The sequence below is a fragment of the Hemitrygon akajei genome, chromosome 30 (genome assembly GCF_048418815.1).
Source record: "Hemitrygon akajei chromosome 30, sHemAka1.3, whole genome shotgun sequence".
Classification (NCBI taxonomy): Eukaryota; Metazoa; Chordata; class Chondrichthyes; order Myliobatiformes; family Dasyatidae; genus Hemitrygon; species Hemitrygon akajei.
Window position 1 is genome coordinate 43450693 of NC_133153.1, and position 26093 is coordinate 43476785.

At 47.9% G+C, this 26093-nt stretch overlaps 2 protein-coding genes across 3 annotated transcripts in view; both read left to right on the forward strand.

Moving 5' to 3' along the window:
• Positions 1-19987, forward strand: part of afg2b (AFG2 AAA ATPase homolog B) — a 43254-nt gene extending 23267 nt beyond the window's left edge. For both annotated transcript variants that reach the window (XM_073032755.1, XM_073032757.1), the window contains exons 6-8: positions 9662-9796; positions 11701-11823; positions 18238-19987. In XM_073032755.1, coding sequence (XP_072888856.1) covers positions 9662-9796; positions 11701-11823; positions 18238-18414 — 435 coding nt within the window. In that variant the 3' untranslated portion in view covers positions 18415-19987. The remainder of the gene's footprint in view (positions 1-9661; positions 9797-11700; positions 11824-18237) is intronic.
• A 2220-nt stretch (positions 19988-22207) lies between these two features.
• Positions 22208-23924, forward strand: c30h15orf48 (chromosome 30 C15orf48 homolog). Its single transcript, XM_073032763.1, has 4 exons — positions 22208-22385; positions 22591-22679; positions 23088-23148; positions 23647-23924. Exons 1-4 carry the CDS (start codon positions 22350-22352, stop codon positions 23713-23715), a joined length of 255 nt encoding a protein of 84 aa, XP_072888864.1. The 5' UTR covers positions 22208-22349; the 3' UTR covers positions 23716-23924.
• The last annotated feature ends 2169 nt before the right edge of the window (positions 23925-26093 follow it).

Here is a 26093-nt window from a genome sequence, read left to right on the forward strand (position 1 = left end):
TGTGGGGGGCCTCTGTGTCAGTGCCAACACTGTCTGAGGATGTGCTGGGGTGGGGGGCCTCTGTGTCAGTGCCAACACTGTCTGAGGATGTGCTGGGGTGGGGGGCCTCTGTGTCACTGCCAACACTGTCTGAGGATGTGCTGGGGTGGGGGGGCCTCTGTGTCGGTGCCAACACTGTCTGAGGATGTGCTGGGGTGGGGGGCCTCTGTGTCAGTGCCAACACTGTCTGAGGATGTGCTGGGATGAGGGGGCCTCTGTGTCAGTGCCAACACTGAGGATGTGCTGGGGTGGGGGGCCTCTGTGTCGGTGCCAACACTGTCTGAGGATGTGCTGGGGTGGGGGGCCTCTGTGTCGGTGCCAACACTGAGGATGTGCTGGGGTGAGGGGCCTCTGTGTCAGTGCCAACACTGAGGATGTGCTGGGGTGGGGGGCCTCTGTGTCGGTGCCAACACTGTCTGAGGATGTGCTGGGGTGGGGGGCCTCTGTGTCGGTGCCAACACTGAGGATGTGCTGGGGTGGGGGGCCTCTGTGTCAGTGCCAACACTGTCTGAGGATGTGCTGGGGTGGGGGGCCTCTGTGTCGGTGCCAACACTGAGGATGTGCTGGGGTGGGGGGCCTCTGTGTCAGTGCCAACACTGTCTGAGGATGTGCTGGGGTGGGGGGCCTCTGTGTCAGAGCCAACACTGAGGATGTGCTGGGGTGGGGGGGCCTCTGTGTCGGTGCCAACACTGAGGATGTGCTGGGGTGAGGGGCCTCTGTGTCAGTGCCAACACGGTCTGAGGATGTGCTGGGGTGGGGGGCCTCTGTGTCACTGCCAACACTGTCTGAGGATGTGCTGGGGTGGGGGGGCCTCTGTGTCGGTGCCAACACTGTCTGAGGATGTGCTGGGGTGGGGGGGCCTCTGTGTCGGTGCCAACACTGTCTGAGGATGTGCTGGGGTGGGGGGCCTCTGTGTCGGTGCCAACACTGAGGATGTGCTGGGGTGGGGGGCCTCTGTGTCAGTGCCAACACTGTCTGAGGATGTGCTGGGGTGGGGGGCCTCTGTGTCACTGCCAACACAGAGGATGTGCTGGGGTGGGGGGCCTCTGTGTCGGTGCCAACACTGAGGATGTGCTGGGGTGGGGGGGCCTCTGTGTCAGTGCCAACACTGTCTGAGGATGTGCTGGGGTGGGGGGCCTCTGTGTCGGTGCCAACACTGAGGATGTGCTGGGGTGGGGGGCCTCTGTGTCAGTGCCAACACTGTCTGAGGATGTGCTGGGGTGGGGGGCCTCTGTGTCAGTGCCAACACTGAGGATGTGCTGGGGTGAGGGGCCTCTGTGTCACTGCCAACACTGTCTGAGGATGTGCTGGGGTGGGGGGCCTCTGTGTCAGTGCCAACACTGAGGATGTGCTGGGGTGGGGGGCCTCTGTGTCAGTGCCAACACTGAGGATGTGCTGGGGTGGGGGGCCTCTGTGTCAGTGCCAACACTGAGGATGTGCTGGGGTGGGGGGCCTCTGTGTCAGTGCCAACACTGTCTGAGGATGTGCTGGGGTGGGGGGCCTCTGTGTCGGTGCCAACACTGTCTGAGGATGTGCTGGGGTGGGGGGCCTCTGTGTCGGTGCCAACACTGTCTGAGGATGTGCTGGGGTGGGGGGCCTCTGTGTCAGTGCCAACACTGTCTGAGGATGTGCTGGGGTGGGGGGCCTCTCTGTCAGTACCAGCACGGTCTGAGGATGTGCTGGGGTGGGGGGCCTCTGTGTCAGTGCCAACACTGAGGATGTGCTGGGGTGGGGGGGGCCTCTGTGTCGGTGCCAACACTGAGGATGTGCTGGGGTGAGGGGCCTCTGTGTCAGTGCCAACACGGTCTGAGGATGTGCTGGGGTGGGGGGGCCTCTGTGTCAGTGCCAACACTGTGGATGTGCTGGGGTGAGGGGCCTCTGTGTCGGTGCCAACACTGTCTGAGGATGTGCTGGGGTGGGGGGCCTCTGTGTCAGTACCAGCACGGTCTGAGGATGTGCTGGGCAAGGCCTGCAAGTTTCAGCATGCCTCTGGAGCTAGCAGAGCGTGCCCACAACTGACCCTAACCCATACATCTTTGGAATTTGGGAGGAAACCTGCATAGTCACAAGGAGAACGTACAAACTTCTTAGCAACTGTGGTGGAAATCAAACTCTTTGGTGGGCCAGTGATGATGTTTAGTGAAGAATGCTGCTGACAGATTCATACAGGCTATCTGTGGGACGAGTCATTTATAATCTGAGAGTATCGTCTGGAGAGGGACCCCTCGCTTTGTGGCTGAGCTGGATGGAGTATCTGGGTTGCCTTGTCTTGTTTTCTGCAGGAACAATATACTTGGCAATGTTTCCTGTTGGGTAGGTGCCAGGGCTATTGGACGGTGGTGGGTTGTCCAGAGGTGTGGCTGGGTCTGGAACACAGAGCTCAGTGTGACAGTGTCTGATTTCACCGGGCCAGGAGAACTTCTGCTGCCAGTAGACGGGTGTATAATGGGTGTTGTAGACGATATACAGGTTGGTGGCATTGTGGATAACCTCGCAGATTGCATATAGATATGGGCTTAGAAATTACAGATGCATGGTTTAATGTGGCTGAGTATCAGGTTTTGAGATCAAAGGAATAATATACTGTTGAACAACACGCAAAATGCTAGAGCAACTCAGCGGGGAGGAATAAAGCCGTCTTTCTTTGGAGCAAGACACACTGGAAAGAAAAGGGGCAGAATGCAGAAGGTGGTATATACTATTGATATGCAGGGGAATCTGAAAGTGGCTTACCTGCTGGCTGACAATCATGCATCGCATGTTTGCCTTTATTAGTCAGGGAAATAAGTTCAGGAGTTGGGAAAGTTTTATAAAACTCTAGTTATGCTGCTTCCATAAGACCATGAAACATATTAGCAGAATTAGGTCATTCTGACCATCATGGCTGATCCCAGACCACACCTTCTCACCATAACCTTTGATGCCCTGGCTGATCAGAAAACAATCAACGTCCGCCTTAAATATACCCACAGACTTGGACTGCACTGCAGCCTGTGGCAGAGCATTCCACAGATTCACTACTCTCTGGTTAAAAAACTTCCTCCTTACCTCTGTTCTAGTAGGTCGTCCTTCAAATCTGAGACTGTGCCCTCTAGTTCTGGATACCCCCACCATAGGAAGCATCCTTTCCACGTCCACCTGATCTAGTCCTTTCAACATTCGGTATGTTTCACTGAGATCCCCCCACTTTCTTCTAAATTCCAATGAGTAGAGGCCCGAAGCTGCCAAACACTCCTCATATGTTAATCCCTTAATTCCCAGGATCATCCTCATGAACCTCCTCTGGACTCTCTCCAATGACAACACATCCTTTCTGAGATACGGGGACCAAAACTGTTGACAGTACTCCCAAGTGCGGCCTGACTAGTGTCTTATAAAGCCTCTGCATTATCTCCTTGCTTTTATATTCCATTCCCCTTGAAATAAATGCCAATATTGCATTTGCTTTCTTTACCACAGACTCAACCTATGAATTAACCTTCTGGGAGTCTTGTATAATGTCTCCTAAGTCCCAATGCACCGCTGATGTTTGAACCTTCTCCCCATTTAGATAATAGTCCACACTATTGTTCCTTTTACCAAATTGCATTATCATACATTTCCCAATACTGTATTCCATCTGCCACTTTTTTGTCCATTTTTCCAATTTGTCTAAGTCCTGTTGCAATCAACAGTACCTACCCCTCCACCTATCTTCGTATCATCTACAAACTTTGGAACAAAGCCATCAGTTCCATTATCTAAATCGTTGACAAACAATGAGAAAAGTAGCGGTCACAATACTGATCCCTGAGGAACACCACTAGTCACTGGCAGCCAACCAGAAAAGGCCTCCTTTATTCCCAGTCACTGCCTCCTGCCTGTCAGTCATTCCTCTATCCATGCCAGTATCTTTCTTGTAATGCCATAGGATTTTATCTTGTTAAGCAGTATCATGTGTGGCATCTTATCAAATGCATTCTGAAAATCCACATAAATGACATCCACTGCCTCTCCTTTGTCCACCCTGTTACTTTCTCGAAGAGAAAGTACTTTCCTCTAACAGGCAAGATTTCCCTTCAAAAAAACCATGCTGACTTTGGCTTAATTTTATCATTAGTCTCCAAGTACCTCCAAACCTCATCCTTAATAATTGACTCTCAACACTTTCCCAACCACTGAGGTCAGGCTAACTGGCCTATAATTTCCTTTCTTTTGCCTTCCTCCCTTCTTAAAGAGTGGAGTAATATTTGTAATCTTTTAGTCCTCTGGGACCACGTCAGAATCAAATGATTCTTGAAAGATCATGACCAATGCATTCGTTATCTCTTCAGCAATCTCTCTCAGGACTCTGGGATGTAGTCCATCTGGCCCAGGTGACTTATCCACCTTAAGACCTTTCAGTTTGCCTAGTATGTTTCCTTTGGAATAGCAATGGCACTCACTCCTGCTCCCTGACACTCACAGACCTCTGGCACACTGCTAGCATCTTCCACAGTGAAGACAGATGCAGAGTACCCATTAAGTTCATCTGCCATTTCTTTGACCCCATTACTACCTCACCAGCATCATTTTCCAGTGGTCCAATATCAACTCTCACCTCCCTTTTACTCTTTATATAGCTGAAAAAATTTTTAGTATCCTGCTTTATATTATTAGCTAGTTCACCCTCATATTTCATCATTTCCTTCTGTTACGTATTCAGGCAACAATAAATATATGTGAGTTAGGCAAGGGTTTTAATAACAAATAACACGTTTATTAAACACTGAAAACAAACCCCTCAAAAGTAAACAAACACTAATGTAACCGGAAAACAGCTGCTGTGCGGCAGCTTAACAGTTCTTAAAGCGATGTTGCAAAAACAGTTGTTTAAAGCGATATTGCCAAAAGTTCAAAATGCTCAGTCCATTTAAAAGGAGAGAATTTTTAAGACGATTTAAATTCTCTTCCACGTCGTTTTCCTTCGATCCCCAGCGTCGAACTCTTCCCACGAAGAATTTTATGAAATGTAACGGCTTAAAGGCACTGACCTTCCCTTTATCACACTGTCCTCAATCTTCTGCTATCCCGCAGAGATTAACACAAGAACAGTCAACAAAATCCTTCCGAATGAGGATCACACAAGGTCGAACCCAATCCACCGTCGAAATTCAATTCTCCTCGATCTTTAACTCCCGAACTCCAAACTTCACTCTCCACTAGCAGTATTGTAAAGAAACTGCTGGCAATGACCTTTTAAACTTTAGGCATTAGATAAAACTTCATTTTCCAACTAAACTGCGTCATCACATTAAATCACGCAGTGGCATGAAGTCAACATGGCAAATCCAGCCACGATCTGCCCCTCCCCACAGGGTGGGGTCTTCCTTTTATACCCTGTAAAAAAAACCTGTCACATGATCTCTACTGGCGGGAAAATGACGTCACTCCACCATCACAAGACCATTACCTCAAATCCAGTATAGCTTCAACCCCAGTCACGTGACAAGGGTACCACTGTCACGTGTCACGAGTACGTAACACTTCTTATAGCTTTTTTAGTTGCCTTTTGTTGGATTTTAAAAGCTTCCCAGTCATCCAGTTTTCCACTCACTTTTGCTACCTTATATTCCCTTTCCTTAGCTTTTATGCAGTCCTTAACAACTTTTTTCAGCCTTGGTTGCCTACCCCTGCAATTTGAGAACTTCTTCATCTGTTGGACATATCTATCCTGTGCCTTGTGAACTATTCCCAGAAACTTCAGCCGTCTCTGCTCTGCCGTCATCCCCACCAGTAATCCTATCCAATCCACCTGGCTAAGTTCCTCTCTTATGCCTCTGTAATTCCATTTATTCCATGGCAATACTGATACATGTGACTTACGCTTCTCCTTCTCAAATTGCAGTATGAATTCAATCATATTATCATCACTGCCTCCTAAGGGTTCCTTTACATTAAACTTCTGGAATATTGCATACCCTTCTGGTCATCCCACTGTAGAAAGGATGTGGAGGCTTTAGAGAGGGTGCTGAAGAGGATGACCAGGATGCTGGATGGACTGAAGGGCATGAGATATTAGGAGACATTAGACAAACTTGGGTTGTTTTCTCTGGAGTGGCAGAGATTGATCAGAGATCTCTTAGAGGTTTATGAGATTGGGAGGCGTGGATGTAGAGTAGACAATAGACAATAGGTGCAGAAGTAGAGCATTCGGCCCTTTGAGCCTGCACCGCCATTTTGAGATCATAGCTGATCATCTACTATCAATACTCGGTTCCTGCCTTGTCCCCATATCCCTTGATTCCCCTATCCATAAGATACCTATCTAGCTCCTTCTTGAAAGCATCCAGATAATTGGCCTCCACTACCTTCCGAGGCAGTGCATTCCAGACCCCCACAACTCTCTGGGAGAAGAAGTTTTTCCTTAACTCTGTCCTAAATGACCTACCCTTTATTCTCAAACCATGCCCTCTCCCAGTACTGGACTCTCCCAGCATCTGGAACATATTTCCTGCCTCTATCTTGTTCAATCCCTTAATAATCTTACATGTTTCAATCAGATCCCCTCTCAATCTCCTTAATTCCAGCATGTACAAGCCCAGTCTCTCTAACCTCTCTGCGTAAGACAGTCCAGACATCCCAGGAATTAACCTCGTGAATCTACGCTGCACTTCCTCTACAGCCAGGATGTCCTTCCTTAACCCTGGAGACCAAAACTGTACACAATACTCCAGGTGTGGTCTCACCAGGGCTCTGTACAAATGCAAGAGGATTTCCTTGCTCTTGTATTCAATTCCCTTTGTAATAAAGGCCAACATTCCATTAGCCTTCTTCACTGCCTGCTGCACTTGCTCATTCACCTTCAGTGACTGATGAACAAGGACTCCTAGATCTCTTTGTATTTCTCCCTTACCTAACTCTACACCGTTCAGATAATAATCTGCCTTCCTGTTCTTACTCCCAAAGTGGATAACCTCACACTTATTCACATTAAACATCATCTGCCAAGTATCTGCCCACTCACCCAGCCTATCTAAGTCACCCTGAATTCTCCTAACATCCTCATCACATGTCACACTGCCACCCAGCTTAGTATCATCAGCAAATTTGCTGATGTTATTCTCAATGCCTTCATCTAAATCGTTGACGTAAATTGTAAACAGCTGTGGTCCCAATACCGAGCCCTGTGGCACCCCACTAGTCACCACCTGCCATTCCGAGTAGACACATAGTATGTTTTTTCTGGTTGAAAGGTCGAGTGCTGGAGGGCTTGCATTTAGGGTGAGGGTAGGTGTTTTGTTACCGAGTGGTGGGTGCCTGGAATGTGCTGCCAGGGGTGGTGATGGAGGCAATTATAACAGGATGAGGAAGGAATGGAGGGAATGGGCACTGTAGGTAGGAGAGATCAGGTTGGTATTTAATTGCTGGTTTGGCACATCTTTGTATGCCAAAGGACCTGTAGTACTGTCCTATTGTTGATAAACTCTGCAAATTCGTCTCACACACGCTGTGAATTAATGATTTCAGTCTAGACATCAGTCCCTTGATGATCAAGAGAAGCACTCTGCAAGGACAAGAAAGGAGCAAATTTATCTTGTCAAGATTCACTGCCAAAATCAGTGCCAAGGTCAGTGGCTGGCACCTCAGCCACTTTAATAAATCACCTGAAAAGCTGCTGGAGATGTCACATTTCAGGGTGAACTGGAACCAGAAACAACTTGCAGGGAGTTTGAAATGAGCCTGTTTCCTCCTTTCTGCTTTGACACCTTTGCTTTACACGTCAATTGCACTGCAGCTCAGTGGTTTCCTGAGGCACGTATCTCAGGCAGGAAGCCGAGACTCACACACAGAGCTTGTAAAACAACTTTACCCTTGAATTCATCCTGGTAAAGAGCAGACCATCGTATCACGTACCTTCTGATTGCTGACTGTTCCAACTCTGATCCCTGGCCGTCCCTGCTCTCTGGTCCCTGGCCGTCCCTGCTGTCTGATTTTGTTGTGATTTCTCGTGCCCCACAAACGACCAGGAGACGCAGAAGATTCTTCAAGAAGTATTAAACTTTAATTTGCAAATCAAAGCTGAGACAGTCATTGAGCTAGTCGCTGATTGCCCAACGATCCTTGTACATAGCATTTTTTATAGCAATCTCCTGGTTTAGTTGTATTAGCATATCCAATCGGTCTACAGTTGCATATCACAAGTACATCTGCCACTATTGTTTCTACCCATTGACTTAATCATGTTCTAATCTACATCTCTTAGCTTCCTCTTATTAACACACCATTGTCTTCTACATTCTTAAGATTTCATTCTGCTACTAAATTGGATACATGCATAGCAAATAGCAAGTTCAAAGCTGGATTTCATTCCCCTACTAAACTGGATACATGCATAGCAAATAGCAAACTCAAAGCTGACTACATAATCTACATCTCTTAGCTAGCCTCTCATTAACACACCATTGTCTTCTACATTCTTAAGATTTCATTCTCCTACTAAATTGGATACATGCATAGCAAATAGCAAGTTCAAAGCTGACTACATAGTTTTGGTTACACAGCAAACAATGCAACTTTTATACTCCAATACTTCCAGCATCTAGAAGTTTTTGATTTCCACTCCCCTGGTCACAAGTCACATTGCCACTCGGTTTAAAGATTAAGGATGAGTTTTATTTGTCACATGTACACTGAAACATGCAGTGATATGCTTAAAACCTCTGGCATTTCTGCCGAGGACAGCCTGCAAGTGTGACCCTGCTTCCAGCGCCAACAGAACATTCCCAGAACTTACTAATCCTAACCCGTATGTCTTTGGAATGTGGGAGGATACACAGGGTCACAGGGAAAAAGAACAAATTGTAACGTACTGCAGTTACTTGCCTGGATTCTTTCTAAATCACCTCAGGAAACAGAGGCAAAGACCCATAAGGACACAGGCAGCAACCTGCTCCCTCCACACCCATCATCAACCTGGTGTGGGAGTACGTCACCATTCTCTGCTTATTACTGTGAAGATGCAGCCCACCACCCTCTGAAGGGCAGGTGGATGTGAAAAGTTGTCCTTCAGCATCCCCAGAAATCAGTTGGACATAAATCTATAATGTCAGTTCACTATCCTGCATCTCACCAAAATAAAAGATCAATAATCTAAGTAAATTTATTATCAAAGACACCATATAACTTCAGGTTAATTTCCTTGCAGGAAAAATAAAGAAATGCAATAGAACTATACATAATAATCTTCAAATAAACATTGTGCAAAAGGAAATGCTGAGAATGAGTCGTAAGGAGTTCCTGAAGTGAGTCTGTAGATCATAGAGTCGGTTAAATGTTGGGCTGAGTGAGGTTAACCTATCCTGATACTGTAGTTGGAGACTAGTAATTGTTCCTGAACATGGTAGTATGGGACACCTGCCTCATGGCAGTAACGAGGAGGCACTGGTGGTCTTTGATAATGAATGCTGTTTTCTTGTGGCATCATTCGATATGAACGTGTGTGGTGGTCAAACGGGAACTGAATGGGGAAGTTTTATGCTCCGATATCGAGGAATCGGTCGGTGGACCTTGATCCAGAAGATACAACAATTTCTAAACCTTGACATTTCATTCAAAGGTTCTTACATGTGCTGGATTATTGAGCTTTCTAATTTTCTCCTAGTTGGAGTTTCAGGAGATTTGTAACAAGGAAGTCATTGTGATTGCTGCTACAAACCGACCAGATCTCCTGGACGATGCTTTACTGAGACCCGGACGGTTTGATCAGATGATCTTTGTTCCTGCCCCAGATGAAGAGGTAAATATTTTTGTGAAATGCTGGTGATAGATTTGTGTCACTGTGTACCTGAGTGTGTCAGCGTCTCTACGTGTTCCTGTGAATATGTACTTGTCCCATGCTCAGTCACACGCAGATTGGAAATGCTGTGGGTTTTCTGTATCACAGAATCAAATCATTCCAGTGAGGGAGAGCCTGCTGTCTGTGGCTGAAAATGGTCTCAGGTCATTCTGGGGGTCAGGAGGGAATGTAAAACTAGCAAAGGGAATGATTAAAGTCTCGAGGAAGAAAAACCTGCAGAATGAGATAAAGCAAGCCAGAAATGTAAGAGCAGGCAGTAGATGATTTTTATAGATAGTCTTTAAAATGTTTAAAACATGAACATAAGACATAGCAGAATTGGGAAATTTGGCCCATCGAGTCTGTTCCGCTATTCCATCATGGCTGACTTAACCCTCTCAGCCTAAATCTCCTGCCTTCTCCCTGTAACTTTTGACACCTCTACTAATCAAGGACCCATCACTTTCCTCCTTAAATATACCCAATGATTTGATCTCCACAGCAGTCTGTGACAATGAAGTCCACACATTCACCACTCTCTGGCTAAAGAAATTCCTCCTCATCACTGTGCTAAATGGACATACTTCTATTCTGAGGCCATGCCCTCTGGTCCTGGACTCCCTCATTACAGGAAACATCTCATCCTCTCCACATCCACTGTATCCAGACCTTTCAATATTCAATAGGTTTCAGTGAGATTCCCCCCCCCCCCCCCATTCCAGTGAGGGGCCCAGAGCTGTCATTAACCCTTTCATTCCCAGGAGCATTCTGGAATTACTAATTAATAATTAGTTCTGCATAAAATGTGTCTGGGGAATCAAGAATTGGCAACTGAATTTTAACAACTGTATTTTGCATCAGACTCTGGTAGAATAACGTTCCTCACTGCCTGTGACCATCCAGTGGTCCATGACCTGTGCAGCTCAGGTGGGCTAGCTGGCAAAGGGGCAACTGTACAGACAGAACAACAGGGAACCAGGGTAGGTACGTGGCTGGAGCTCGATCCGACACAGGGCCAGGGGTGTGTTGCTGTTGATGGAGTTCAGGAGAGGCAGAGCTGGCAAGCACAAGAGAGGTAGTGGACAAGGTTACCTTTTCCTGAGCTCTACATCTCAACAGATCAATTGACACAGAAAGAATCCTTGTAAAGTCCACATGTTCTGTGGCCTTTTGCTTTACAAAGGGGTGCTGTGCCGAGTATCTGTGTTAGCTTGGCCATTCCCATGGTCGCATTGAATGTTTCATTTATAAAAACAGTCGTCATCACTGAGTCACATCTTATTGCTGCTCTAAGGAATATGGAAAGCGTCCAGAAAATAAGTTGACATCTGCAGTCAGAAGCCTGGAAATGGTCATTCCCCATGGAGGTGGTCCTGAGCAAATTCTTGGAGTTGGGTTACTGGGTCTTGGCTGCAGAGATGGCTTTGTTGGTCCGGACAAGGGGGAGAGAGATAGAAAGCAGTGAACTGTTGGCCAGTCACAAACGTGTATCTAAGGGAAAACAATTGAAGTGCTACTAAATTAGTCTTAGCACAGCACTTCAAAGGGTTCAAGTGAATCAGGTCCAGTGGGGGAAGGGAAGGGAAATGGTGTCTGACCAACTGTCTGGAGTTGTATGTGCCATGGGGGAAGGAGTATACGTCTGCCTCTAATTCACTTGTTTGTGTGGAAAGGTTCGGATAGAGCTGTGTTTACGTAGAGTCTCTCCCAACCTCACACTGGCACAGAGTAGGACAAGGTTCTGGGATCTCCAATGCGAGGTGACCTGGTGATCAAGGTTGTTTGGACAATGGTCAGTGTGTGTCTGGGCATTAAGATGATGTGTGTCTTTACAGTGGTCAGTGTGTGTTTTTCTCTCACATTAGACAAGGCTTTCCATCCTGAGGATCTGCAGCTCCAGGACTCCGCTGGATGGGGTGTGCCTGCAGGAGCTGGCGGCACTGACCGCTGGGTTCACCGGAGCAGATCTACACAGCTTGTGCAAGGAGGTGAGTGTGAGGCCATGCTGTACCAGGACTCGGGTAAGGGTCATCACTGCCACTTTGCTCTGGGCATCGGGAATGACCTCAGTGGGAATAAAGCAAGGGTGGCACAATGGTCAGTGTGACACTGTTACAGCGCCAGCAACCCAGGTTCAATTCCCGCCATCGTCTAAAGAGTTTGTATGTACTCCCTGTGATTGTGTGGGCTTCCTCCAACACTCCAAAAACATATGGGTCAGGAAGTTAATCGGTCACGAGTGTAATTGGACAGTGTGGGCTCGGTGGGTCTGTTATGGTAATGTACAGTAATCGGACAGTGTAGGTTCGGTGGGTCTGTTACGGTGATGTACAGTAATCAGACAGTGTAGGCTCGGTGGGCCCGTTACGGTGATGTACGGTAATTGGACAGTGTAGGCTCGGTGGGTCTGTTACGGTGATGTACGGTCATTGGACAGTGTAGGCTCGGTGGGTCTGTTACGGTGATGTACGGTCATTGGACAGTGTGGGCTCGGTGGGCCCGTTACGGTGATGTACGTTAATTGGACAGTGTGGGCTCGTTGGGTCTGTTACGGTGATGTACGGTCATTGGACGGTGTAGGCTCGGTGGGTCTGTTACGGTGATGTACGGTAATTGGACAGTGTAGGCTTGGTGGGTCTGTTACGGTGATGTACGGTCATTGGACAGTGTAGGCTCGGTGGGTCTGTTACGGTGATGTACGGTCATTGGACAGTGTGGGCTCGGTGGGCCCGTTACGGTGATGTACGTTAATTGGACAGTGTGGGCTCGTTGGGTCTGTTACGGTGATGTACGGTCATTGGACGGTGTAGGCTTGGTGGGTCTGTTACGGTGATGTACGGTAATTGGACAGTGTAGGCTTGGTGGGTCTGTTACGGTGATGTACGGTCATTGGACAGTGTAGGCTCGGTGGGTCTGTTACGGTGATGTACGGTCATTGGACAGTGTGGGCTCGGTGGGCCCGTTACGGTGATGTACGTTAATTGGACAGTGTGGGCTCGTTGGGTCTGTTACGGTGATGTACGGTCATTGGACGGTGTAGGCTCGGTGGGTCTGTTACGGTGATGTACGGTAATTGGACAGTGTGGGCTCGGTGGGTCTGTTACGGTGATGTACGGTAATTGGACAGTGTGGGCTCGGTGGGTCTGTTACGGTGATGTACGGTAATTGGACAGTGTGGGCTCGATGAGCCCGTTACAGTTATGTACAGTAATTGGACAGTGTAGGCTCGGTGAGCCCGTTACGGTGATGTACGGTCATTGGACAGTGTGGGCTCGGTGGGTCTGTTATGGTGATGTACAGTAATTAACCATATAACAATCACAGCACGGAAACAGGCCATTCCGGCCCTCCTAGTCCGTGCCAAACTCTTAATCTCACCTAGCCGCACTCAGCCCATAACCCTCCACTCCTTTCCTGTCCATATACCTATCAAATTTTACCTTAAATGACACAACTGAACTGGCCTCTACTACTTCTACAGGAAGCTCATTCCACACAGCTATCACTCTCTGAGTAAAGAAATACCCCCTCGTGTTTCCCTTAAACTTTTGCCCCCAACTCTCAAATCATGTCCTCTCGTTTGAATCTCCCCTACTCTCAATGGAAACAGCCTATTCACGTCAACTCTATCTATCCCTCTCAAAATTTTAAATACCTCGATCAAATCCCCCCTCAACCTTCTATGCTCCAATGAATAGAGACTTAACTTGTTCAACCTTTCTCTGTAACTTAAGTGCTGAAACCCAGGTAACATCCTAGTAAATCGTCTCTGCACTCTCTCTAATTTATTGATATCTTTCCTATAATTCGGTGACCAGAACTGTACACAATATTCCAAATTTGGCCTTACCAATGCCTTGTACAATTTTAACATTACCTCCCAACTTCTGTACTCAATGCTCTTATTTATAAAGGCCAGCGTTCCAAAAGCCTTCTTCACCACCCTATCTACATGAGACTCCACCTTCAGGGAACTATGCACTGTTATTCCTAGATCTCTCTGTTCTACTGCATTCCTCAATGCCCTACCATTTACCCTGTATGTTCTATTTGGATTATTCCTGCCAAAATGTAGAACCTCACACTTCTCAGCATTAAACTCCATCTGCCAACGTTCAGCCCATTCTTCTAACCGGCATAAATCTCCCTGCAAGCTTTGAAAACCCACCTCATTATCCACAACAGCTCCTACCTTAGTATCATCGGCATACTTACTAATCCAATTTACCACCCCATCATCCAGATCATTTATGTATATTACAAACAACATTGGGCCCAAAACAGATCCCTGAGGCACCCCGCTAGTCACCGGCCTCCATCCCGATAAACAATTATCCACCACTACTCTCTGGCATCTCCCATCTAGCCACTGTTGAATCCATTTTATTACTCCAGCATTAATACCTAACGACTGAACCTTCTTAACTAACCTTCCATGTAGAACTTTGTCAAAGGCCTTGCTGAAGTCCATATAGACTACATCCACTGCCTTACCCTCGTCAACATTCCTCGTAACTTCTTCAAAAAATTCAATAAGGTTTGTCAAACATGACCTTCCACGCACAAATCCATGCTGGCTAATCCTAATCAGATCCTGTCTATCCAGATAATTATAAATACTATCTCTAAGAATACTTTCCATTAATTTACTCACCACTGATGTCAAACTGACAGGTCTATAATTGCCAGGCTTACTTCTAGAACCCTTTTTAAACAATGGAACCACATGAGCAATACGCCAATCCTCCGGCACAATCCCCGTTTCTAATGACATCTGAAAGATCTCCGTCAGAGCTCCTGCTATCTCTACACAAACTTCCCTCAAGGTCCTGGGGAATATCCTGTCAGGATCCGGAGATTTATCCACTTTTAAATTTCTTAAAAGCGCCAGTACTTCCACCTCTTTAATTGTCATAGGTTCCATAACTTCCTTACTTGTTTCCCACACCTTACACCATTCAATATCCTTCTCCTTAGTGAATACCGAAGAGAAGAAATCGTTCAAAATCTCTCCCATCTCCCTCGGCTCCACACATAGCTGACCACCCTGATTCTCTAAGGGACCAATTTTATCCCTCACTATCCTCTTGCTTTTTATATAACTGTAGAAACCTTTCGGATTTACTTCCACCTTATTTGCCAAACCAAACTCGTATCTTCTTTTAGCTTTTCTAATCTCTTTCTTAAGATTCCTTTTACATTCTTTATATTCCTCGAGCAATTCCTTTACTCCATGCTGCCTATATCTATTGTAGACATCCCTCTTTTTCCGAACCAAGTTTCTAATATCCCTTGAAAACCATGGCGCTTTCAAACCTTTTACCTTTCCTTTCAACCTAACAGGAACATAAAGATTCTGTACCCTCATAATTTCACCCTTAAATGACCTCCATTTCTCTATTACATCCTTCCCATAAAACAACTTGACCCAATCCACTCTCTCTAAATCCCTGCGCATCTCCTCAAAGTTAGCCTTTCTCCAATCAAAAACCTCAACTCTAGGTCCAGTCCTGTCCTTCTCCATAATTATATTGAAGCTAATGCTATTGTGATCACTGGACCCGAAGTGCTCCCCAACACATACATCTGTCAGCTGACCTATCGCATTCCCTAACAGGAGATCCAACACTGCCCCATCTCTAGTCGGTACTTCTATGTATTGTTGCAAAAAACTATCCTGCACACATTTCACAAACTCTAAACCATCCAGCCCTTTTACAGAATGAGCTTCCCAATCTATGTGTGGAAAATTAAAATCTCCCACAATCACCACCTTGTGTTTACTACAAATATCTGCTATCTCCTTACACATTTGCTCTTCCAACTCACGCTCCCCATTAGGTGGCCTATAATACACTCCTAACAATGTTACTACACCTTTCCCATTCCTCAATTCCACCCAAATAGCCTCCCTAGAGGAGCTCTAATCTATCCTTCCAAAGCACCGCCATAAGATTTTCTCGGACAAGCAATGCAACACCTCCTCCTCTGGCCCCTCCTACTCTATCACATCTGAAGCAACTAAATCCAGGAATATTTAGTTGCCAATCACACCCTTCCTGCAACCATGTTTCACTAATAGCTACAACATCATAATTCCAGGTATCAATCCACGCTTTAAGCTCATCCACCTTTCTTACAATGCTCCTAGCATTAAAATAGATACATTTAAGATACTCTCCACCTCCTCCTCTCTTTTCATCCCTAACAATGCATTCAAATTTATTATCCTTTTCTTTCTTCTCCCCTACATCTTCAGGCTGAGCGCATCCCTTCTCGATCACCTGCCTTTCCTCCCTCACATACTGTCTACTTACTTGCTCTACTGGTGAACTAACCTTGGTAACCTTGGTAAACTAATTGGACAGTGTAGGCTCGGTGGGTCTGTTACAGTGATATACAGTAATTGGACAGTGTAGGCTCGGTGGGTCTGTTACGGTGATGTACAGTAATCGGACAGTGTAGGCTCGGTGGGTCTGTTACGGTAATGTACAGTAATCGGACAGTGTAGGCTTGGTGGGTCTGTTACGGTGATGTACGGTAATCGGACAGTGTAGGCTCGGTGGGTCTGTTACAGTGATGTACGGTAATCAGACAGTGTGGGCTCGGTGGGTCTGTTACGGTGATGTACAGTAATTGGACAGTGTGGGCTCGGTGGGCCCATTACTGTGATTGGACAGTGTGGGCTCGTGCGATCCTGTGCATCGGGGCATGCATACCAGGCTGATGTAACCAGTCAGGATGCTTCTCCACTATACATCAGTGCAATTTTGCAAAGAGTTTTTGCTAACATCCCAAAACTCTTCAAACTCCTAATGAAGTGGAGCTGCTGCCTTGCCTTCAGGGTTATCCTTAAATGTACGGTCAGAGATTGAGGCCTCAAGCTCTAAACTGTCCATTTGTCAGACAGCAGCATTGAGCTGGTATCCCCCAAATCTGTCTTATTCACCCAGTGTATGTGAGCATCCTCGGAAACACCAGAGGAAACATGGGTGTAGATGTAGGGGTACAATCGGCCAAGGGGCAGATGGATCTACACATGTAGGGGGTACGATCGGCCAAGGGGCAGATGGATTTGTGACATGAAGGGGTATGATCGGCCATGGGGCTGATGGATTTGTGACATGAAGGGGTACGATCGGCCAGGGGGCAGATGGATTTGTGTCATGAAGGGGCATGATCGGCCAGGGGGCAGATGGATCTACCCATATAGGGGTACGATTGGCCAGGGGACAGATGTGGACACCAGACTGCCCAGAGAACAGTGGTCACTCAGTTCCGTTATTACTGACACCCGGCTGGCCGAGGAGCAGGGGGGAGTGCCTGAGTCACTGGACTAGTAACTAGCTTAGTTGTGACGTGTACATTTAAACATACAGTGAGGTGTGTTGTTTGTCCAACGCGGTCCGAGCATGTGCTGGGGGCAGCCCACACGTATCACCAGCTTCCAGCACCAACATAGCATCCACAACTCACCAACCCTAAACCTGTACTGTAGGTCTTTGAACGTGGGAGGAAACCCACACAGTCAGAGAGAGAAGGTGCAGACTCCTTACTGACAGCCAATCTTCCAATGGCCGACTCTGTAAACCGTTAGGCTACGGTACCTCTCTCTGCTCTCCATTGTAACCCATTTGTCCAGTGTGGTGGGTAACTTGAATCTAACCTCAATCAACACACTGGAGACCAAGGATTCCTCTGAGAAGGCCCCTGCCTGTTCCCTACTGATAACCCAGTCACACTGAGCAGGAAACAACCTCGCTCTAGTTAGGCAATTAGTTGGTAACCTCTTCCTTGAAGCTTGTGCAATGTCTTTGATTTTTTTTGTTCCAACTTCCTCGTCTTGCCTAAAGATTTCTATTTATTCATTCTCCTTCAGGGATAGTTGGGACAGGTCACTCAACTCCCTGACCTGTGAACTCTGGGCCCAGTACCATTTATTCCACCCCTTTCCCTGACCTACCTCAGTCCGATACCATAAGACATAGGAGCCATTCAGCCCATTGTGTCTCCTCTGCCATTTATTATCCCTCTCAACCCCATTCTCCTGTCTTCTCCCTGTAACCTTTGATGCCCTCACTATCAAGAATGTATCAACCTATACTTCAAATATACCCAGTGACTTGGCTTTCACAGCCGCCTATGGCAGTGAATTCCAGATTCACCACCCTTTAACTAAAGAAATTCCTCCTCATCTCTGTTCTAAATGTACGACCCTCTGATCTGAGTTTGTGTCCTCCGGTCCTAGACTTCCCCACCAAAGGAAACGTCCTCTCCACATCCACTTCAACAGCTACAGACTGGCGTCACACCACCCTTGGGCACTCGCAACATTTTGCTTGTCTTCTAACTGGTGTCTTGGATCATTCAAACGATTGACATTCCCCTCTTGTTGCTGACAGGCTGTCCTGTTGTCTCTGCAAGAAAACGGGCTCGATGCTGCAGCGGTGTTCCACAGCCACTTCATCAAATGCCTTCAGAGTTTTAAACCCTCCCTCACAGAGCAACAGCTACAATTTTACAGCAACCTCTTCTCCACTCAGGACACAGGGATGTGTGTGACCTCCGACCCAGGCTGATCACGAAGAGTGACCTTTGAACTTGTGACAGCAAAGAGAACTTAAAACTATATATTTTATTTTTGTATAAATGCAGAATTCTTCCTATTGGAAGTGTTGCTTTGTAAAATGAAAAGTAGAAATGTAAAAAAACAAATATGAAATATCCTGCAAGTACAATTTGATGTGATAATATAAATTTAGAAGCAGTTGTGACAGAGCACTGGGAGTATTGGGGTTGGGGGCCAATCCTACTGAGTTAACTCTGAGGGTGAAGTCTACAACTGGCTTTGAGGCACAAGGTTAGTGTGTTTTGTGTAGAATTCACATTTACCTTGGTGTAGTATATCACAATTCACTATCTAGGAAAGGCAGTGAGGTGTGAGCAAGGCAGGAGTGCTGGTGATTTGGAGGACAGTGGGGAGAGAATGAGGCAAGACCAGGTGGAGGATGAGGCACCTGTACATGTGTACCTGTGCACTGGACATTGAATTTAACTTTGTCCCGTGAAACTGGGCAAAGGAGCGGTGTAGAAAAGGGGCTGAGGATGGGGACAACAAACGCACTGATGGGGGTCAGATAGGGCAGAGGTGAGAAGCAAAGGGTTAAAGAGCCAAAGCTGGTGAGCTAAGGGAGGGAACACCACTAACATCACAGACTACTTTCCACTAAAATAGGCAGAACAGCACAGGAGCAGAATTAGGCCTTTTGGCCCATCAAATCTGCTCCACCATTCCATCATGGCTGGTTTATTTTACCGCAACCCTGTGACCTTTGACACCCTGACTAAATGAACCTATCAACCTCTGCTTTAATTATACCTAATGACTTTGTCTCCACAGCTGTCCATGACAACGAATTCCACAGATGGCTAAAGAAATTCCTCCTCATCTCTGTTCTAAGTGCTAAAAGTGCCAGTCTATTGAAATTGATAATCAAATGCACAACAGATCCCTTCTTCCTACACAATGTCCAGATCCCTCCTTTACTACGCTCCACAAGCCTCTCAAAGGCCTCCTCCGCCACCCCTGGAAGTACATTCTGGACACGAGCCACTGTAAAAATAATGGCCAACGCATCTTCTAACTTGTCCCTAGTATTAGACATTTCAATCCTGGCAAAAAGATAATTGGCTGTCTTTCTGTGCCTTTAAATGTCAGAGTCATAGATGACCACAGCACAGAAACAGGCCCTTCAGCCCATCTAGTTCATGCCAAACTATTAATCTGCCTAGTTACATCAACGTGCAACTAGACCACACCTTTCAATCTTGTAAACCTCTCAGATCTCCCCTCAGCCTTGACTCCCTCCAGAGAAAACGACCTCTCCTTATTACACAAGCTGTGTAATCCAGGCAGCATCCTGGTGAAGCTGAGTGTACAGCTGCATCATTCCTGTAATGGCGCAACCAGAACTGAGTACAGTACTCCAGAGGTGAACCAGCTAGAGTTTTGTAAAGCTGTTCCCCATTAAAATTGTGTGTGATTTGTGTTTTGTTCTGAATGCAGCTTATCTAATGCTGTAAGCAAGTTCTTATTGCACCTGTGTAGCCATGGAGTTGTGTACACATCAATAAACTTGTCTTGGACTCTAACCTGGTGAGGCGTTTCCCGGGACAACAGCTTCCCCTCCTCTCAGACTAACCAACAAAACGTATTCTGTTCCTCTATGGCACGGGCAGATTTTTTAATTTATTCATTTACAGGATGTGGGTGTTATCAGCTAAGCCAGCATTTATTGCCCATCCCTAGTTGCCCTTGAAAAGGTGGTGATGAGCTGCTTTCTTGAACTGCTGCAATTCCTGAGGTGTAGGTACACTCACAGTGCTGTTAGGGAGGGAACTCCATGACTTTGACCCAGTGACAATGAAGGAACGGCAATATGTTTCCAAGTCAGGATGGTAAGTGACTTGTAAGGTGATTTACAAGTGTTGGTGTTCCCAGACATCTACTGTTCTTATCCTTCTAGATGGTAGTGATTGGGGGTCTGGAAGGTGCTGCCTTAGGAACTTTGGTGTGTTGTTGCAGTGCATCGTGTAGATAGTACACACTGCTGAAACTGTTTGTCAATGGTGGAGGGATCGGATGCTGGTAGAAGGGGTACCAATCAAGTGGGCTGCTTTGTACTGGGTGGTGACAAGCTTCTTGAGTGTTGATGGAGCTGCACTCATCCACGTGAGTGGCAAGTATTCCATTACACTCCTGACCTGAGCCCTGTAGATGGTGGACAGGCTTTGGGGAGTCAGGAGGTGAGTTACACACCGCAGGATTCCTAGCCTTTGATCTGCTCTGGTAGCCATGGTGTTTGTATGACTAGACCAGTTCAATTTCCTGTCAATGGTAATCCCCAGGATGTTGATAGTAGGGATTCAGTGATGGTGAGACACTGAATGTCAAGGGACGATCTCTTGTGGAGATGGTCATTGCCTGGCACTTGTGTAGCTCAAATGTTACTTGCCACTTGTCAGCCCAAGCCTGGATGATTTCCAGGTCCTGCTGCATTTGGGTATGAACTGCTTCACTATCTGAGGAGTCACGAATGGTGCAGAACATTGTGCCGTCTCCTGCAAATATCTGCACTTCTTACCTCATAATGGAATGTCAGTCATGAATGAAGCAGCTGAAGATGGTTGGTCCTAGTACACCTGCAGTGATGAGATGATTGACCACAACCGTCTTCCTTTGTGTCAGGTATGATTCCAACCAGCAGAGGTTTTCCCCCTAATTCCCATTGACTAAAAAAGAAATGTTACCACGTTTCTCAGTCACAGGACTCTGCAAGACTCATGAGACTGCCATCTCTGCCTCACTGGACCACGCTAGTTAAACACCCTTATAGGGATAATGTAGGGAAGGACCATCAGGCATCAGAGCAGAGCGTAGACCCTCTGAGCTCAGATCCATGTCCCCTGGATCACTTAGTGCTGTCTGCCCTGTGTGAACAGTGAGTCCTAATCCCTGTTCTAGGGACCTGAACTCCTCTGATTTATTATGATAGAGGGAGACCATTCATACAATATAGGAGGAGAATTAGGCCATTTGGCCCATTGAGTCTACTACTCCATTTCATCATGGCTGGTCCAATTTTCCCCTCAGCCCAAATCTCCCTAATTCAGCCTGGGTCCTCTCCTCAACCCCCTCATGTCCATCAACTCTGCCACTAACCACATTGGAGGAATCATTCAGTACGACTTTGGGATGTGGGAGGAAAAAATTCCTCCTCTCCATTCTAAATGGATGGTCCTCTATTCTGAGGCTCTGTCCCCATAGAAAGCAGCCTCCCCATGGCCATTTCAGTAATCCTCCTGCAAAGGCAGGCCCCACTTCCTCCAGGGGCTATCCCAGCTACCATGTCCGTAAACATTCATTATCCTCTCCTGATACAGCTGGCCCAGCACTCACGCACTTCCAGCTTCAGTCCGCTCAGCCCTGGACAAAAAGAATTATGCCCACCGGTTCCTTGCCCCATTCCAGTCGCAAAGTGTGCTCCTGTTAATTTCTGGAGGAGCACTTGAATCAACAAGGGACTGGGTGGGATGGCAGATATGTGGTGGACCGAATGGCCTGTTTCTGCTGTCGCTCCCTGCACGACGGCTCCCCTCCTTCCTATCTTCCTTCCTCCGCCCCTCTCCATCCACGGGTTCAATTCCCGGCGCTGTCTGTACGTTCACCCCGTGACCGCGTGTGTTTTCTCTCACCGGCTGGCAGGTGAATTGGTTCTTGTGAGTGATGAATGACCGGGGTTAAATAAACAATACATCCGCCCGCTCCTGCAGTTCCTCCCGGCGCCGCTGGGGGCGCCACTGCGTGCATACGTGACCCGAGTCTCGTCCCGTCACTGAAACTGAAACAGAACCCGGAAATCGGGCAGTGCGGCGGAGCTCAGCGCAGTCCATCCCTCCGTCCTCGGATTCAGGTGAAGTTGTTGCCGGTTCGGTAAAGCTCCGAGCGGGGAGGATGCCGTTCTTCTCGTTGCTCCGCAAGAGGAAAGAGGTGAGTTCCCCCCCGGAACCCCTAACGCTCACCCGAGTGTCCCCGAAACACCCGATCTGCCACCGCTCCCTCCCCTACACCCGCTGCCCGACTACCGGCTCTCGTTGGCTGCGGGAACCGTTGAGCGACCGGAGTCCGTTAGAGCCGTTAGCCGGAGTTCGGACCTTGTTGTGTCTGTCGCTGAGTGACCGTGTCTGACCCGCAGCTCATCCCGCTGGTCGCCCTGATGACCACGGCCGCCACCGTCGGCATCAGCGCCTGTGTCTACTTCCTCGCCACCAAGACCGATGTCATGTAAGTAGGCTGGCCCGAGCTCCGCCGGCTGGGATGGGACGGGAGCCCGTTAAAAGGCGAGAGCTGTGCGGGGCGTGTCGTGTCAGTTTAGGGTTTGTGTGTGTTTGAGGGGCGAGATGAACATCTCTGTTTCACTCTCTCGGTGCAGGAGGGGATGGAAGGGTGTGTTTTGTGTGTGTTTAAGGGGGTTGAGGTGTGTCTCTGTGGTGGTGGTGGGGGGGGGGTGAGACTGTCCGTTTCATCCTGACGCTGTGGGAGGGGGGCTTGGGTAAGGGTTGGTGTTCCAGGCGGTGTGTCGGGATGGGGTGCCGAGAGTTCCGTTACCCGATCACTTGACCCCGACTGGGCGAACACGACATCTCGGCTCGTTTTGAGCGACCGCTCTCTAAAAGGTTCATTTCTCTGCAGAGTGAACAAGTCGCGGAACCCTACTCCATGGGAGAACGTGGACCCGACCAAACCGCAAAAGGTACCGTCACTGCTTTCGTTCTCAATTCGGAAGGTGACGCCTTCATTCCGGGAACGGGCGAGTCCCATATTGGGCAACGATGGCTGCTCCAGTGCAGAGGCTCACCCGGGGTGGGAGTCCGAGGGGTGTGAGGTGAATGAAGAAGGGTTCGGACTGCCGACGGTTCCAGAGGGTCCGCCCCTCCCACAGTGGGTCACAGTGAAGGGTGAACGACATGTGCGAGAGAGACCCGCGTCTGTGGGTAGAGGTTCTGCGTTAGGACCGTCTCCAGATGTTGCTGTGGGCAGGGCAAACCTCTTTTTGTCCATATTTAGTGTCAGTTCAATGGCGAATGGCCAATCCTGGGCAGTAAAGAGTTAACTGGGTGGAAGTTTGTGCCATAGTCGGCAAACCAAGGGCGGGGGTCGGTTCAGTCAGGGAGCCGAGAGTGAAGTTATAGCGGATCCTAAATCTGTGCTCACTCGCATCTAGTCCCTGACTCTCTCTTCCCCACAACAGCTCATCACTGTCAATCAGAAGTGGGAGCCGGTGGATGAACTCCAGATGGTGAAACGCTACACCAAGTGAACTGTTCGCTGAGTCACTGGTAAATCCCGCGGCGAAGATTGAGAGGGAAGTTTTCTTTCTGATCGAAACCGTCAGGAACTCCATGGAAAAGGCGCAGCAAATACTTAACCGCGGGTCAACCCGCATAAAGTGTCTAATAAATCATTACATTCCTGTTAAATTCATTGTATAGTTATGAAAAATTAAAAAAAACTAGTTACAATTTTGAATAGTTCTTGCCGCTGACTCATTCTCTCAGGATAATCCGTACATCAGACTCCCGGCCAGGACAGAGGGTCGCTATCTCCAGATCAAAGGTGAGGGGACCGGGACTACAGATACCTGTCTGGACACGGCCCCCGCCCGCCGCTGCTGACTGCTCCTGTGGCTCCTCCCACAGACCCCTGTATAAAGGCGATTGGAGGCACTGCTCCTCCCTCAGTCTCCAGGATGCTGTGTGGTGGTCTCTTGCTGCTGACGGTGCTTTCTTCCAGCCAATAAAAGCCTATCTCGACTCACGTCTCCGAGAGATACTGATGGTGCATCATGGGGGTGATGATAAAAGTTATTTCCCTGGGACGGGGGCACAATTTTAATGTGATTTGGGGAAAGTATAGTTGGGATGTTATACACCCAATGGTGGGGGTGTGAAATGCTCTGCCAAGGAACTCTGAAGCAGGTCAAACCGCGTCAGATCTCATAACGTACCAGATTACTTGCCAGGAATCGAATAGCGGTGCGGGCAATGCGCTGTGTAACACCGAACAGTCCCCTCGGCCCACGATGTTCCTGCCCCAAGATCAATCTAGCCCTTCTCTCGCATTATCCTACATTTTTCTGTCATCCAAGAGTCTCTTAAATGTCCCAAACACCCACCACTCTTGTGTAAAAATCAACCTTCTGACATCCCCCTATAATCACCTTAAAACTATGCTCCCTCGTATTAACCATTTCCGCCCTGGGAAAGAGCGTCTGGGCGCCACTCGATCATTTCTTTTCATCTGACACGCGTCTCAAGTCGCTTCTCGTCCTCATTCACTCCCAAAAGAAAAGCCTAGCTCACTCAACTTTAATAAGTCATGCCCTCTACACCAGGCAGCAGCCTGGCAAATCTCCTCTGCACCCTCTCTAAAGTTTCCTCATCATTCCTATAATGAGGCGACCAGAACTGAACACAATACTCCCAGGGTTTCATAGAACTGCAATGTTACCCCGCAGCTCCTGAACACAATTCCTGACAACACACCGTACACCACCTTAACCAGGCAATAGACTTGCGTGGCCGCTTTGACGATCAATGGATGAGAGCCCCAAGACTGTTGCTCCACACTGCATGAAATCCTGCCATCGACACCCTATCCTGATTCAACCTACCAAAATGAATCCTGTTGCAGAGATCTCATGCTGATCGCAAGTACTGGCCCACACTCTGGGTAGGGCAGTACTGAGGGAGCACTGCAATGCGGGAGGGGTACTGAGACAGCATTGCACCGGGGGAGGGTCACCCCGGGAGGGACCGTGGTGAAAGAAAATCACATTGAGAGAGGGTCACCCCGGGAGGGGCCGTAGTGAAAGAGCATCACACTGAGGGGGGGGGGGGTCGGTATTGAAGTAGTGTTTCACAGGGGGTCGTCCTGCATTGCTGTGACTGCGTTGTTGACCATGCAGAATTGAGCAGTCACTACTTTTGCGCCCCGTTAACAACCTGATCCCTCCTCCATAGTTCCGACTCTGCCCTTCCCCTCACTTTCCAATCTCTGGCTCTCTAGTAACACCCGTTATGAACTTACTCTCCCACCATAGGAAACATCCTCTCCAATTCCACTCTGGGCTTTCACCATTCAATAGGTTTCAATGAGGTCATACCACAAGACCATAAGATTTAGGAGCAGAAATAGGGCATTCGACCCATCGAGTCTGCTCTGCCATTCAAATATGGGCTGATCCAATTCTTCCAGTCATCCCCACTCCCCTACCTTTTCCCCATACCCTTTGATGCCCTGGCTAATCAAGAACCTATCTATCTCTGCCTTAAATACACCCAATGACTTGGCCTCCACAGCCACTTGTTTCAACAAATTCCACAGATTTACCATCCTCTGACTATAAAGTAATTTCCCGCATCTCTGTTTAAATGAACATCCTTCAATCCTGAAGTTGTGCCCTCTTGTCCTAGAATCCCCTACCGTGGGAAATAATTTTGCCATATCTAATGTTTGCAGGCCTTTTAACTTTAGATATGATTCTGGACTGGTCAAAGAACACTGAGGCTGTCTACAAGAAGAGTCAGAGTCGTCTCTATTTCCTGAGGAGACTGAGGTCCTTTAACATCTGCCGGATGATGCTGAGGATGTTCTACAAGGCTGTGGTGGCCAGTGCTATCATGTTTGCTGTTGTGT